The 14,045-nt window shown below is 33.0% G+C and overlaps 1 protein-coding gene across 3 annotated transcripts; it reads left to right on the forward strand.

Annotated features, from left to right (window-relative positions):
• The first annotated feature begins 8,137 nt into the window (after nt 1–8,137).
• Nucleotides 8,138–12,562, forward strand: LOC130973496 (AUGMIN subunit 2-like). 3 transcript variants are annotated; one of them, XR_009084154.1, is made up of 8 exons: nt 8,138–8,449; nt 8,535–8,651; nt 8,906–9,010; nt 9,124–9,192; nt 9,922–10,035; nt 10,469–10,755; nt 11,067–11,221; nt 11,967–12,562. XR_009084154.1 is itself a non-coding variant. In XM_057898051.1 (6 exons), the coding sequence occupies exons 1-6, from the start codon at nt 8,321–8,323 to the stop codon at nt 10,673–10,675; spliced, it is 741 nt and encodes a 246-aa protein (XP_057754034.1). In that variant the 5' UTR covers nt 8,138–8,320; the 3' UTR covers nt 10,676–11,039. The 3 variants fall into 3 exon arrangements, 1 of the variants encoding a protein (XP_057754034.1); XR_009084153.1 differs by lacking the exon at nt 11,967–12,562 and having other exon boundaries at nt 11,067–11,366; XM_057898051.1 differs by lacking the exons at nt 11,067–11,221; nt 11,967–12,562 and having other exon boundaries at nt 10,469–11,039.
• The last annotated feature ends 1,483 nt before the right edge of the window (nt 12,563–14,045 follow it).

Below are 14,045 nucleotides of genomic sequence, written 5' to 3' on the forward strand. Positions count from 1 at the left end.
TCCACGACCTGTGTCCTTTCTGATCCGAGCTTCCTATGCTTCTGTTGAACAGGTTGGGAGCCTAGATATACTCCGAGTTTATAGGACATTAAGTCGAGATTTATGCCGGGCATGTTGAAAACTTTTCAGGCAAAGAGATTGGAGTTTTTCCTTAACTAATCAACGAACTGTTCCTTCAGCCTTCTTTCTAGGTTTTCCCCTATGTTCATTGTCTTATCAGGACGGTTTCCTATTTGTACCTCTTCTATTTCATCCTCAGGTTGGGGGAGCAACCCTTCACGAGTTTGGACTTCTCCTAACTCGATGATGTTGACATCTTTTCCTCCTAAATTGCCTTTTAAGCTGACGCTTTCATTGTAACATTTTTGCGAGAAAACACAAAAGTATGCTATTTAGATGAATAAATATGGGTTTATATGATGAAATCCACTCAAATCAAACTAAAATTTATCGTCAAATATGAATTCATCACTTCTCCCACACTTAAACAATAGCATGTCCTCATGCTAATCACAATCAAAGGAGAATGGTAAAAGGACAAGCAACTTATTCAATGCATCTACCTACATGCATGCAACTATGCAAAAATACTATCTATCTATATCTATACTATGGTTCCCTATTGAGGATGGAAAAAACAAACAAAATAATTTCAATCAATCCAAAGTGAATCATTAGGGCTAATGCAAGGAATTACCACAATATGATCAATGTCCAAAGATTTGATTTGAAGTTTTCAAAAATTAATTTCAACAACTTGCCAGAAGATACAAGATAAGAGAAGGAATCATAGAATTGAGTAATTAAACCCCTCACCAGATGTGTTTACGCTCTAATCGCTCAGTGTTTAGGGCTTAATAACTCAATTCTCCTTTAATCATACTTTCTAGGATTTGCTAGCATCTAACAATCAACAAATACTTGATGCATGAATGCAAATATCATTAGGTCTTTGAAGGGTTGTAATGGGGTTATGGTAAGGGTATGATTAATATGGTTAAGTGGACTAGTAGATTGGATCTTTGATTAGCTCAAGTATCCCACCTAATCCTATATTAACCTATCTACACACAAGAAAATAACCTAACTTCCCATTCAGTTCTTTTCTCACATTCACTGTTGCATTTTCTTTCTAATTCAACCACATATGTATTCTTTATTTACATTCTTATTATCATTTATTTCCTTTTTCTTTTTTCTTTTTTTTAAGTATATACACCAAAATTTATCTTTTCTTTTATCGCCAAAAAGAAATGCACATGATTTAAGTAATAGATGCATGAGTGTTTACCCATTTTTCCAAATTTTCTCAATGAATACGCAAAGCACTTATTACCAATGTTTTCCCATAAATCTTCCCCCACACTTAATTAACACACACTCTTCAACCCCAAGCTAATCAAAGATACAATTCATGGACATTAATGATTTTTCAGTTAGGCAGAATGATGTGCTTAATATTAGAACAAAAGGGGAATTAAAAGGCTCAAAAGTGATTTACAAAGGTAGATGTGAGGGTTGGCCATATGGTTTAAGTGAGTTCATTTTGAAAAATGGCCTCAATCATACTAAATGCATTCAAAGCACCAAATATAGGACATAAAGATTCAAGCAAATCTAAAATCACAATCATAAAAGAGTATAACACACAAGAATAAAATTCCGTGGTTGAAAATGTGCAACTACTATATATATATATATATATATATATATATATATATATATATATATATAGAGAGAGAGTAAACACCCAACCCGGTCCCTGTCCATATCAAATTAGGACAACGCAATTCCTCACCAAAAAAGTAACCCACATCGGTCCCTGTCTATGCATAAAATAACTCATCGCGCCCCCTCCCATGTATCCCCGTCTATGGACAGGGACCACCGTGGGTTACTTTTTTGGTGAGGGATCGCGTTGTCCTAATTTAAAATGGACAGGGACCGAGTTGGGCATTTACTAAAAAAATATTAAAATTAGTAGTGTCAAAAAATATTACAAATTTTTTTTATTAAGATATAATTAGTTAAAAATATGACACTTCTATATGTTGAATATATTTTAAATATGATACTTCTCGATATTCATTCGATACAGTAAATCAGTAAAAGTGTTCGCACTTCATAATTGATATAACATGGAAAAAATATGTACTAAAATATTGAATCATTTGTTATATTAACACATTGTGTAATAATATAGATAATGCAACATAAGTGTTAAATATATAAAAGATAAGAGAAGATTGATGGAAAAGAATGACACAAAAGTAAAAAAAAAAATTGATAATACACAATAAAATTAGTGAATATTACCTTGATCATAAGATGTTTCACGTTGGCTATGTGAAAAGATTTTAGTAAAAAGAATTGGTAAAATATCTATTATACCCTTAGTAATAAACTAGTTATATTCGAAATTTCCTATTAACTTCTTTATTTTTCCACTGGCCAGCAGCCACGAAGCAAAGTTAGGTTCTATACTTTCTAAAGAAAACAAAATCTGATATAAGAGAATAATAAATTTGTCAATAATAAAAAAATTAATTTTTTCATAACAAAAAAGTATTTTTTTATGAATATTAAACTTATTTTTATATGGTGATTAATTTTTTGTGTTAGGGTAATATAATTGTATAAAATAAGTTCTATATCTACATTATTAAAATCTTTTAACTTTTTGAATTTATTGAAAAATTAATATATTTAGGTGAATTTTTTCTAATATATTAATTTTAATAAATTGAATAAGAATTAATTTAAAAATGAAAGAATATCATGGCTTAATTTTTTTCTATAAGAAAAAATTTGGATATTTTTGTTGAAAATTGACCTATTATTGAAAAAATTTGGATATTGCTGTAGGTGGAATAGGTCTAATATATAAGGTGGATCATAAGTCATAACTAAAACACAGAATACGTGTTGAACACTATATGTGTTCCATGCTTGGACGAATCTTTGACGACGCTGTAGTAACATCTCTTGCGTATCCAATTGTCAAATATCAATATTAGACAAAATACCACTTTTATTTCTATACTTACTAAAAATAATTTCTAAAATATCAACTGTAGTAAAATTTTAAAAATTAGTTAACTAGTCTTTATATAATTTTTTTATAATATTAAATTTGTAATATTTTTGACACTACTAATTTTAATATTTTTTTTGAGTAAACACCCAACCCGGTCCCTGTCCATTTTAAATTAGGACAACGCGATCCCTCACCAAAAAAGTAACCTACCCCGGTCTCTGTCCATGGACGAGGATACATGGGAGGGGGCGCGATGAGTTATTTTATGCATAGACAGGGACCGGCGTGGGTTACTTTTTTGGTGAGGGATCGCGTTGTCCTAATTTGATATGGACAGGGACCGGGTTGGGTGTTTACTCATATACATATGCATACTAAGCAAAGTGCAATGCAATGAAATAATAAACAAATATTCACAAAATTCAAAACTACTAAAAACTAAAAAATAGTGCAAAGTGTTTAGAAAGAGAAATCTACGCCCCAAAATTGCGGATCCTCCCCCACACTTAAACGTTGCACGGTCCTCCGTGCATGCATACAATCCGGGGTTAGAAGCTCCAAGTTCCTCCACCTTCAGATGGTGAACACGGGGGCTTAGGTTGCTGAATAAAATAAATAAACAGGAATTGAGGAAGATTTCATGTGAGTGTAGTATGATAAAAGATAATGTGTGTATTCTAAATGTGCACACGATTTAGAACACACACATTGACCGGGTAAAATTGTAACCACACAATCAAAGGTGATAGCATGGGTTCCTCAATTAAGTTGCCTAGGTTGTAAGTAAAGAATAAACAAGAGATAAGGCATAAACAAACCTAGGTGACTACAACTAAAGTGAATTAAATATATGAGATATTGGATATTGAAATTGTGCAAGTGAAAGCACAAAATTGATATAGAAGCACAATAAAGAATAACCAATCCAATAATGAAAAGAAAAATCCTTATTCATCATGAAAAATAGTGAAGTAGTCACATGGTAAAGGTACTTGTTGCAAAAAGTGACAAGTTTAATAGGAATCAAGTTGAGTCACTCAAACAAATGCAAAGCATTAACAAGAAACAAGTATCGGTCATGTGTTGAATTTGATATGAAAATCATGATTAACAAGTAATTCAACTTAATTCACTTAATTCACTATGCACTCATAAATAATTTGTCCTAGGGTGCAATCAAAACATGAATTATCGAACCCACTAGGTACTAGTAGTTAAAGCAAGGTATAAGTGCATTGATGAAATCCAATCTTGACTAATATCAATGATCATCCGAGGTGCACAATTCATGATTAAGTTGCCAAACAAGGATATAGTCTAATACATATAGTAGCTACAACATATGAATCAAACTCACAATTCATTTAGGCAATCAAACAAAGACTTAATGCTCAATGCACATATTCATCAAAAATTAAGCCAAGATTCAAGCAAGAAGCAATCCAATTAACATCAAACAAACACTTGCAACTTATGTAATTAACAAACAACTAAACCAAAACTAATATAATTACTAAAATAAAAATGAGATGCAATGAAAACTAAGTAAAACAAGTAGAAAAACATGGAAAAGGCAAGAGAAGAGAGGGGTGGAGGGGAGGAAGTGTGTTAGGGCTTAATTCAAAGAGCAATCAAAAGTATGTCCAAAACAGTACTTGTGCGTACGCACATGAGGTGGAAAACAGAAGTTATGCGCCCGTACAAACATGTGCGAATGCTCTGAGCAGAGAGAGAGAGAGAGTTAAGACGTGTGCATACGCACCCACGCATAGGTGGGTGCGTACGCACAGAACACACTTTTTTTTGCAAAACGGATCATGTGTGCATGCTCACGCATGTGTGTGTACGCATAAAGAGAAAAAATGTCAGAGATGCTCACGCACAAGGACATGCGAGCACTCCCAACATAGGGGGCGCAATTGAGTGTACGCACGCACAAGCGGGTGCGTACGCATAGAGTGCGTGAAAAGGGGTTGGTGTGCGTACGCACAAGGGTATGTGTGCGCACACTAAGAGGGAAAGGCAGGGTGCGCACGCAGAGATGGGTGCGAGCGCTCCTAACAGGGGCTGTGCAACCTAGTGTGTGTACGCACAGGTGGGTGCGTACGCACAGGGCGCATAATTTGGTTACTGTGTGCATACCACAGAGGTGTGCGCATGCACAATACCCTGTTTTTTCAAAAATTTTGCCTCAAATTCTAAGGCACTCAACTTTTGCTCAACACAAATTTCACCCCAAAACATCCAGAAATTTACAAAACTCATGATCCATATGAAAATTAACCTATGTATGCTCAAAATTAAACTAATTCTAAGTTAACCAAGATAAACAAAAATGCAATTAAGGCAAATTATAATAAAGAGAAGGTTTGGAACAATGTTACCATGGTGGGGTGTCTCCCACCTAACACTTTGGTTTAAAGTCCTTAAGTTGGACTTTTTGAGGAGACTCTTGTTAGGGTGGCCTATGTTTCCACTCCTCCTTGAACCTCCATCTAAGCTTGCACTTCATAGGTCCTCCGAAATCACATATTCTAGGTATCCGCTCACCTTCTTGTTGACCCTTATGCTTCAAGCCTGATGGACAAACTATCAAATTACCCTTAAAGCATCACAACACTCTCCGAAAACCACTCAATTGTGCTTCACACCATGCTTGAATCCCAAAGCTTGAATTGGCTTTCTTGAAGGGCTTTGGCCTCCTTTGGCAACCAACACTCCTTTCTCCACCATGTAACAACCCAAGAAAGATTTTGAGTTGGTGATCCATCTCCAAGATAGCATATTGATGTGGGCCAATGAAATTCATCGGTGAAATTGTCACCTACTCAATGTGCTCTTGGAACGGAATTACTTCCCTAGGTTCTTGCATGAGGACCTCCACTTCTTGGTTGTCAACTCGGTCCTCACTAACCTCTTCCTCCTCTTCCCCATCACTTAAGTCAAACCTTGGAGGTTGTGTGAAGTCCACATTAACCTCTTCTTCAAATCCAAGGGTGGAAGGTTCATCCAAATCATTGAGAGGATTGACCAATGTGGACAAAAAATCATCAATGATGGAATATGCATCTTGATCAATCTCCCTCAATTCTCCTTTTACCTCTCTCAATTCAAATACTTCACTTTCTTTTTCTTATTTCAATTCATGATTTAACCCTTCTTCTTTCCCTCGTGGCTCCATACTCTCCTTTTCACTACAATCTTTGGGTGACCCTCCACATTCCTCAAGAGGAATGCCTTGATTGAATGAGCGTAATAGGACCAAGTGGTTCACCGCTTTGGCTATGGTAGCCATGAATTGTCCTTATGTTTTTCGGAATCCTTCTTGCTCTTGGAGAAAAACTTGATAGTCTTGAAGGTCTTGAGCCAAGAGTAGGAAAACTTGACATTAGGGGTGAAAAATGAGGTTCATAGTTTGGGAAAAATATTGTATATGTGGGAGGTGACTCATGTTGGTAAGTGTTTTGAGGTGGTATGTAAGAAGTGGATGGTAGTAACGGTGTTGTGTTTGAAGATGTGGTGATTGAAGATTATGTTGGGAGTATGGGTCATAGGTATATGGTGGTGGAAGTGCATAATCAATATAAAATGTTATTGGTCAAATTATCTTGACTTGTCATTGAATAACTATATTATTTAATTAAATAATTCTCTTAAATAGTTATATAACATATTAATTATAAAAAATAATAATTTAAAATAAAATAATATAAAAAAAATTGAGACAGAATTTCATTTCTATGAATATGTCATAGGTCCTTATTTAACTATATTTATCATTATATATAGGATTTTTTATTTTTATAAATTAAATAAATATAATAAATATTTATTGAAATAAATATCCCTCTCTTATTTTGTTTACACTATAAGTGAGATAATTTTGCACGTATCTCGTTTATCGTGTAAATAAGATATGTGTATTTTTTCAATATATATATCTCGTTTACAGTATGAACGAGATATATAGTGTAAACGAGATATATATATATATTTATAAATAATTAAATGTAATTTTTAAAAATAATAAAAAAATAGAATGTTTCGGATAATAGAAAAGATGGATAATTTTAAATAACAGGAAAGATAAACTGTTCATTTTAAATAATAGGGAAGATTGATTGTCCATTTAAACTAAACACGTTAACAAGTTTATGTAAAAGCACGTAAGTGCACCGTCTCACTATTTCTTTTCTAACTGCCCAGTGTTAATATTGTTTCTAATTGATAAAATTTTAAAATTTTGTATGTACTCTCTTTATTAATTTTTAAATTCAAATTTTTAACTGTCCCACTATCAATATTATTGTTTATAACCGTTTGCCAATTGTTAAGAGAGGTTGATGGAGATAGTGAGAAGAGATTGAAACGGCTATCTATCTTATACGTAGATAGTGGGAGATAAAAAAACAGTTATCTTTCACGTTATCTCCTACTATCCACGTGGGAGAGCCGTTTCAATTCTCTTCTCACTATCCCATCAACATCTTCTAACAATTGACAAACGATTATTTTTATTTTTGGAATTTAAATTAATCCAATTGGATAATAGTTTAATTTAAAATCTTTTATGTACTCTATTTTAGTACTAATTGATCAAACATATCCATTTTAATATTTTTTACTAACTTTTTTATGTACCATTTGCATGCTAAAAGTTTTGATTATTGATATTATTAATATTTTTTATTATTTTCAAACTTTTTTTAAAATTATTTATTTAGATAATTATTATATTTATTTAATTTATAAAAATAAAAAATCCTAAATTATGTTGCTATTATAATATTATAAAATATTAAAATATCAAATATTTTGATATTTTATACAAAAATATCAATATATGAAACTTTTAGTCCAATACTATTATTTTTAAATTTAAAAAATAAAAATAAAAAAATCATATATAATTATTTACACATAAATAATAATTTAATTAAATGAATTAAATCATTTAATAATTTTTAATTATTAACTTTACAGTAAATAAAAAAATTACTCAGATGATGAATCAAGAAAATTATTAATTTTATGCTATATAGTTTGGTCAAACGAGTCAAAGACTGTCAAACAGCCTTTAAAATCACTAAAATGAAATTTTAAATTCAATTATGTGATCTGCGAAGACGAGAAAGAGACTCCATTCTTTCGTGGTTCAGTTCAACACTTAAACCAGAGGCTCTGTTGCTTGCTCATAATTTTTTATTAAATCATATTCTAACTCTAATATCTCCCTTTTATCCTTCTTCTTCTTCTTCAATTTATTTCTTGGAAAATTGAGAAATGTCAATGGGGAACGAGTCAAGTTGGGTTGGGAAGAAGCCTATCAGGCGCATTGGTGGCATGTCAGACGCACTCTCCATCGCCGCCGATCTTGGTTTCTCCGTCTCCGCTTCCCAACCACCGCCTCAGGTACGCATAATTCATTCATTCAGATTCCGCATTTATCTTGTTTCACTGAAATTACGGTTTTGCCACCAACTCTCTCTGTTTCTAGGAATCTTCTCTTCCGAGTAGCGGCGAAAAGGGCGAGGACTTGGTCAGGGTTTTGAGGGAACTAACCACTGTTCAACGCAAGATCGCGGATTTGCAAGTCGAACTTCAAGGACGCAAGGTTTTTTCTATTTTATTTTATTATTATACTTTAAAGTTTAAACAAGTTTGTGGGTAAAATGGTAAATTACGTTGATCTTCCCAGTATCGCTATACTGAAATCCATTGTTGTGTTTTCGCATTCTGCAAATTAGATTCATGTTAACTATAATTTTTTGTGAATTATGTGAAAATATTGCCTAATTTGTAGGGGAGATTTATTAGTTTCTCTTTATGATTGATGTAAGAGTTCATAAGATTTGTGAAATTGTGTAGGATGATAAGAATGTTGCGCATTTGACGCATGTGAGTGAAATGGAAAAGAAAATTGAGACTTTGGGGAGGATTACCGCCATACTGAAAGATGTTATCCAGAATAAGGTAATGTGGCTGTGCCCTCCATTATACCTGCTTTCAGTATTTTTTCCTTTTTCGGTAGTTTCCCTGGATTAGTTCATTAGGAATAAATTGATTTACCGAATTTAATGTTGCAGGATCGCATCATAGCTCGCCTGCAGCAGCCTTATTCTCTTGATTGCATTCCTGTAGAAGCAGAATTTCAGGTTGGTGAAATCATAATTGTTATTTATTACTGATTAATAGCAAAAATTACTCCATGCAAAATTGTTAATTTAGGGGGGCGGGTGAATGGTTTTTGATTGTGTTAGTAGCATTACTCATTGGCAGGGAGACACACTTCATTATCTTGTGTTGTAGTTGGTAATATAGCAAGATTTAGTCCATAGCATGATAAGTATATTTGTTGGTTTGAATTAAACTTGCTAACTGGAAGTTTCAGCTCTATGGGGTAAAATAATTGGCATTAGTTGGCTTCTCCACTGCTGCTGTAGATGCTAGATAGTTTTCAGGCTTATTATGTTTACGCACTGTGTCGTGTTAGCTTCTTGAGTTCATTCAATTATTCTCAGTGCCTGAGTTGTTGAGCTGAAGTTTTTTGGAGCAAAATGTGTGTATACTTGTAATGTAAAGATGAAATTTGTATCTGAAGACTAAAATATGATATTTTGGAATCATAACAATTCCTATGATACTACCTTTAACTTCACATGTATAATTAGTCCTTTTTCCCATTAATTTTACATATTTATAGAATTGTCTAGATTATTAATCTTGGGGGAAAGCATGAATTAATCCAAATTTTACCTTATATCCACACCATCCACTTTTAGTTGAAAATTGATGTAATGCTAAACTATTGATTCATGAGAATAGACTTCTATTTAAGAAAGTTTTAACGCCTTCTGTCATATATATTTCTTCAACTCTTGCAGAAACAATTCTCTGAACTACTGATGAAGGCAGCTAGTGATTATGGTGCCTTGACAGCATCAGTGGCAGATTTTCAGTGGAGTCAGAATTTCAAGGAACCTCCTTCAGTTTGGGGGGTATGTTTCTACAGTATATTTATTGTGGCAACATCTTGTCATAAATCATTAGTTAATTTATATTTGCATCCATGAACCCTTATTTGATATGATAAGTATACCAGTAGATAGTAAATACTACAAAATGGAGGTTCTCCTAAGAGGATTTCTGTCTGTTGCATATTCTGAAGGTTTTATCAATTCTTTTCAAAGCCAACTGGTGCAAAACTGGAATTGATTTTAGGCCATCCCAGATCAAATAATGACATAAGGAAAATGCTAATTTGACAACTAGAAAAGAGCCAACAACCAAGAACTGCAGAATATAGTTTCTTTCCTTGTAGTTATTGGTTGTTAGCTTTTTGTTTCTAATCAAATTAGCATTTCATAATGAGTAATGACATAAATAAATTTATATACTTGCAGTTTTTTACCTTTTCTTTTATCCTTATAGGAAATGCTTCGACCCATTCCAGTAGCTTTGGCATCTTGCACTCGCTTCTTTGAAGCAATGTCTGCCACAAGAGAGTCATTTGCAGCCCTTCAGAAATTGAGAGTGGGTCAATTTGATTCCCTTATACCAAGTACTCCGGCGAGAGATCCTTCCCAAAGACTGCCCGGAGTTTCTGATTGTCTGACTCCACCTCCAATGGAAAACTGAAGCAAACCTCGATGAGATAGTTGTCAGAAATTGAAGGAAGTAAGAATTAGTTCAACAAGCACCATGATTCAAACAACTAGGTGAGTGTTATAGGATCTTCTTGTGCCCTTTCTCAGTTGAAGAAGAGTTTACTTCATCCAACTGTTTGTGCAGATCAATTGTTTTAACTTGATTTACCAAAAATCTTTCATGATTACTATGTGAAAAACTCCAATAGTTTTGTAATTCTGCAAGGCTGTGACCAAAACGCATTGTATACATGTACATCTAAAACCCAGCATTAACTGTTGTGTTGTGCCTGAATCAGCTTTTAGTCTTTTACACTCTGAATGTACAAAGTAGAGACTTATTTTCTTTCTCCTAACTTTATTCTGTCTTGGTAACCTTTTAGCTTGACAGGTGAGCTGTTAAATGATCAATATGGAGTTTTTATCATAAAAAGGTTACCAATATGTTGCAACTCTTATGGTCGTAGCCAAGAAATTGAAAGATGAAATATATAGTAGAGGAGAAAAAGACGTCTTAAATACAAGTGAATGAAAAACGGTAATTACATTCAGTTACAATAGAATATATATTTATATTTTAATTATTTAATCATTTATATATGATTAAAAAAATGTAGTCAGACCTAAAGAATCACAATAAACCATTCTTATGTTTGATAGTGTCACTTTACACATTTTGTTTTCTATATTGTATATTTGTATAGATTTATAGAAAACATATTATTAAAATAAGAATGACAACATCCATTCATTGTAATTTATTATGATTAGAGAAAAGGACAAATAGGACTTTGACCTTTTGATCTGTAAACATTTAAGTCCTCGAGGATTTGAAAATACATTTAAGTTCCTGATCTTTTCAAAACCTGGACATATTGATCTCTAATATTCACTTGGGTCTGTTAGAAAAAAACAGAAAAATCAAACGTGACTCTCATTGTACTGACCTGGTTGATACGGATGTACACGTAAGAGAGTTTTTAAAATTAGACAAATTAGACCTAGGAATCAATATGTCCAGATTTTAAAGAGGTCGGAAATTTAAATGTATTTTTAAATTATCAGGGAACTTAAATGTTCGCAGATCAAAAAGTCAAAGATTGATTTGTCCTTTTCTCTTATGATTATGAAAGATACCTAGAAAAGCTTGTTAGGAGAGGAATGTACTTGAAAAAAGGATAAGATATAAAATAGGTAATGACAGAAGCATATACGTGTATGACATCCCATGACTACAAGGTAATATAATTACACAATTTCAACACCTACTCGAACTATTCCAGGTCCACAATGGGTTTATCAGCTAATGTATAGAGACTTGGGGTGAAACAAAGAGATGATACGCAACACTTTCCCTCAACAAATAGTTGCCTCTATTCTACAAACTTCTACTTGCAATCATGATGATGAATTAATTTGGTCATTTTAGATGAAAGAAGCATATAGTTGAGTTTGAATAGAAAGTTGCATTTCAGTTGCTCCATGAACAAACAAATATGCTTCCAGATTACATGCAGAACAAGAAGAACTAGAGTGCATTGCGCGACATGCGTATGTCTCAAAGTGTGTGTTCATATAGAAGTTGGTGGACGAAGTTTTATTGTGAAAACAAAGCTCAACCACTGAATACTCTCAATTTCATCTATCTAGCTAGTTTATGATCTAGAATTAAAATTTGTACACTTTTGGTTTGCTGGTTGTTATGCATCTCTCAGCCAATTTGGTACCTGCTAGGATTAGGCAGAACTATACCTCATGATCCCTTTCTTCACACTAATTAAGAGAGCAAATTAATTGATAATTTCTATAACTAAGTTGATGTAAAGAGAAAGCTACATTTAGTGGCTGTTAGCTGCTGGCACATGTTGATATCTCCGATGCTGGGTCAATAATTTATTTTTATAATTAAGTTCAACTAAGTCTTTTTTTTTTCTTTTTCTTATGTCTTTTTTTCCTTTTTCAGTTAGCTTTTATTGTGGGAATAAACTGTTAGACCAACTTAACTATACTTAATTACTAAAATAATTTGGTTATGTAGCATCATGACTTACATTACTATGACGAGTTAAACTTCAAAATGGTTCTTGAAATTGGTGTCATGCACTAAAATTGTCTCTGAGATTTTAATTATACTAATTACGTCTCTGAAATTGACAAAAATGTACCATATTAATCCCTGACCAATTTTCTGCTAACGACATGATGACGTGGGCTGTTAGTGACACGTGTCACTCCATGATTTGGTCACATGTAATGGTATGATGATGTGTTGACCAGTGACAGGTCGTATATTGACGTGGATGGTTGTGCCGCGTGCCACAGTATTATTTGGCCACGTTTCTGTTTGTGTCACGTGTCGCTACAGTATTTGTCCACGTGTTATCCATTATGTTATCATTGTAGATGTACCAAATTAGTCCCTCACTTTGCGTTAAGTGACTTATTTTAGTCCCTGAAATTGAATGTCGTGTACCAAACTAGTCCCTTTACCAGCTTTTTACTTTTTTTTATCATTTTTTTTAAAATTTTAAATTTTCAATATCTTAGATGTACTAATTTCAATTTTATTTTTTCACATATCGTTTAAATACAAGTACTTTTATCAAAATTTTTAAGATTTTTTTAGTTTTAATTATATAATTTTTTCTATAATAATTTAACATTTGTAATTTTGTAATACATAAGTATGTTATTATAAAAAAAGAATTATATGATTGATTAGACATATTTTTTCATTAAGAAATGTGTTTTGACAAGAAATCAATAATTAAAATACACATTTTTTCTATTCTTATGATATACACGTTTTCGTTGTGTGTAATGGGCTAGATTGAAGGCACTTCAAGTACCCTTACTACCATCTCCGACCTCTTCAGTTTAGACGAAAGAGGTTGAAGATGATAGTGGGGTGCTTGAAATATCTCCACGTCAACTCTAAGACAGCGGTTAGGGGTACTCGCAAGAAAAAAATATTTTATAAAAACACTTGTATTTAAATAACATATGAAAAATAGAATTGAAATTAATAAATTCAAAGATATTAAGAATTTTGAATTTATTGAAAAAAAGAGAAAAAACTGGTGAATGGACTAGTTTGGTGCACACGCAAAGTGAGGGACTAATTTGGTGCATCTACGATGATGACATAATGGATGACACGTGGACGAATACTGTTGCGACACGTGGCACAAACAGACATGTGGCCAAATAGCACTGTGACATGTGGCACAACCATCCACGTCAGCATGCCATGTGTCACTGGTCAACACATCATCATACCATTACACGTGGCCAAATCATGGAGTGACATGTGTTACTAACAGCCCATATCATCATGCCATGTCATCACGCCGTTAAAGGAA

This window comes from Arachis stenosperma, chromosome 4 (genome assembly GCF_014773155.1).
Source record: "Arachis stenosperma cultivar V10309 chromosome 4, arast.V10309.gnm1.PFL2, whole genome shotgun sequence".
NCBI lineage: Eukaryota > Viridiplantae > Streptophyta > Magnoliopsida > Fabales > Fabaceae > Arachis > Arachis stenosperma.